The 2,253-nt window shown below is 41.0% G+C and overlaps 1 protein-coding gene across 2 annotated transcripts; it reads left to right on the forward strand.

The window, feature by feature from the left end:
* The first annotated feature begins 409 nt into the window (after window positions 1–409).
* LOC117900810 lies at window positions 410–1,583 on the forward strand. 2 transcript variants are annotated; one of them, XM_034811301.1, is made up of 4 exons: window positions 410–932; window positions 995–1,057; window positions 1,123–1,297; window positions 1,358–1,583. In XM_034811301.1, the coding sequence occupies exons 1-3, from the start codon at window positions 488–490 to the stop codon at window positions 1,281–1,283; spliced, it is 669 nt and encodes a 222-aa protein (XP_034667192.1). In that variant the 5' UTR covers window positions 410–487; the 3' UTR covers window positions 1,284–1,297; window positions 1,358–1,583. The 2 variants fall into 2 exon arrangements, with proteins under 2 accessions (XP_034667192.1, XP_034667191.1); XM_034811300.1 differs by having other exon boundaries at window positions 411–932; window positions 1,123–1,288; window positions 1,358–1,580.
* The last annotated feature ends 670 nt before the right edge of the window (window positions 1,584–2,253 follow it).

Consider the following 2,253-nt stretch of genomic DNA (forward strand, 5'->3'; position numbering starts at 1 on the left):
GGAGGGGCTGCCTTATTATGCAAATGTCTCGACTGTGAGGGCCTCGAGATGCGCTCGCATGCCAACGTCATCGATTTATAAGTTATGCAAAAAGCGAGGGCCAGAGCTAGCCCACTCCTCCGCACCGCTCCGCTCTGTATCAAGAGGCGACTCTTTGACTGTTTGACTACTTTGTAAGCAATGGTTTACTGTTGTAGTTGCCACTTTTGCTGACTTCAATCAGAAAATTTAGCAAAATCAATCTGAGCCCTGCCTGAGGTTCACCTTGTGCTTCCCCTGCTTGCCACTTGCTGCCCCCAACGTTTCCAATTAGAGTTCACTGGGAGGTGAGCAAACGATGAGCAAACAAATATTAAATATCCCTTTCGTTATATCTCAGACACTTTCGTTCTGGACCTAAGCATGCGTTGACTTTTAAACCTAATAACCTTCATCATTACATTGCAAACAAACAAAAAACTTCAATACAAACAGACAAAAAGCTAAAATGAGTTTTATACACAAACTCTTTGGCTATTTTTCTGGTTCGAAGAGCCAGGAGAATCGCGTTCGGCTCTCACCAAGTACACTTCAGCATGAGAGGGATCGGTTCTTACGTCAAATTGCTTCGCCGCGACCATTGCAAAATTTCCGCAATGATTTACGTCTGACTGCCCTGGAGAAGGCCGGAAGAGATCATCTAACCCTGAAGCAGTCGTCGGCGTTGATAAAGAAAGCTAATTATTTGTGGAAAAATATGTCGGAAGACGAAAAGTTCAAGTATTGCGAACTGGCGAGAAACTTCGAAGCGACACACATCCCTGCACTGACACTGCAAAAACTCGTTCGCCAAAATCTTCCCTCGGCACAGCCGAGAAGCTCCCGACGTATACAAACCATGGCTGTCCGAGGTCTTACGACTGTAGCACCCCGCATGACTAGTAACAGTTATGGTAAGTATTCATGTAAGCCTTTCCAAACAAACAATCGTCTCATGGATCGCTTCAACCATCAGACCAGGCGGCCGAAGTACTTTCGAATAATCAGCCACCACCCGCCACGACTAGTGGCATTGTTGGTAAGTACTTAAGTATATTTACCCATCCAAAAAGTGTTGTCTTATTATGATTATTCCACCATTAGACCAGGCCATTAGACGACAAGATGACAAGCGCAAGCATAGCGATGGGCCAGACACTGATTTCGAGTCTGAAACTCCGACAACGCGGACATCATTGAACGGTGCCCTAATCAAAACGATTAAATCACTAGCTCCAGACCAAAAACGTTTTCGTAGAGATTAAACGAGGTAAATAATGTAAGGAAAGAATGTAATTCATCAATCAATTATTTTCCAACAAAATCTTTGCACCATTAGATCTGAAAAAGCGACCAAGGACCAGCCACATTTAAACAGAAAAATATTTAAAATTCAATAGTCATATTTTTGGGCCACATTTAGCTGTATGAGTCAAAATCATTTTTATGTAGATGCATTGAAATTTATGTACATATGTACATATGTACATGCATACATACATATATCACTTTTATTAGAATAGATCCCAAGTGTACATTCTAAAGATAATATTAAACCGATAATATGGGGCACAGCGGTAATTTATGGTTTGAATTAAATAATCTGCCAAGGTCTGGTTATGCCGCTACATTTGATTAATTTCAAGATACGTCATTCGATTTTTTGTACATACACAATTACACTAGCCGAAAAGATGAACTTATAAAAAGCCAAAAGGGCATTCCCAGCTTCGACCTGAGCTGACCTTTATCCTCGTTCTTTGTCCATTGGTCCTGCTCTGCCCCACTGATTGCTTCCAAGCCGAAACAAAGAGGGGAAAAACGCGAAACGTAACTAGAACAGCAGCAGCAGGAGTGCAGGGAAGGATGTTGAGTAACGGAATGGATGGCAGCAAAAAAAATGTAAATCATTGGTAAATATCTTTTTACAATGCGTATTTTAATCAAAGTTTTTTCGGACGCAGCCTCATCTGCCACGGCGGACCGTCAGCGAAGTGTGTTCGATTTGTTATTGAATCTCCAAAAACGAGAATAAAATAAAGTGAAGAGCTGCGAGCAGTTATTTTTTTGCAGAACTTTTAAAACCCTATCCGGCTTATGGGGCGACCCTCGCGCGGGCAATTAACATGAATTGATTAATTGAAAATTTCATTTCAGTGCATTTAAATGGTAAACTAATAGCTTGTTTAATTAATTAATTGGAATTTTCATTTGTAGCATTTAACGTTTTTACAA

Source organism: Drosophila subobscura, chromosome U, assembly GCF_008121235.1.
Source record: "Drosophila subobscura isolate 14011-0131.10 chromosome U, UCBerk_Dsub_1.0, whole genome shotgun sequence".
NCBI lineage: Eukaryota > Metazoa > Arthropoda > Insecta > Diptera > Drosophilidae > Drosophila > Drosophila subobscura.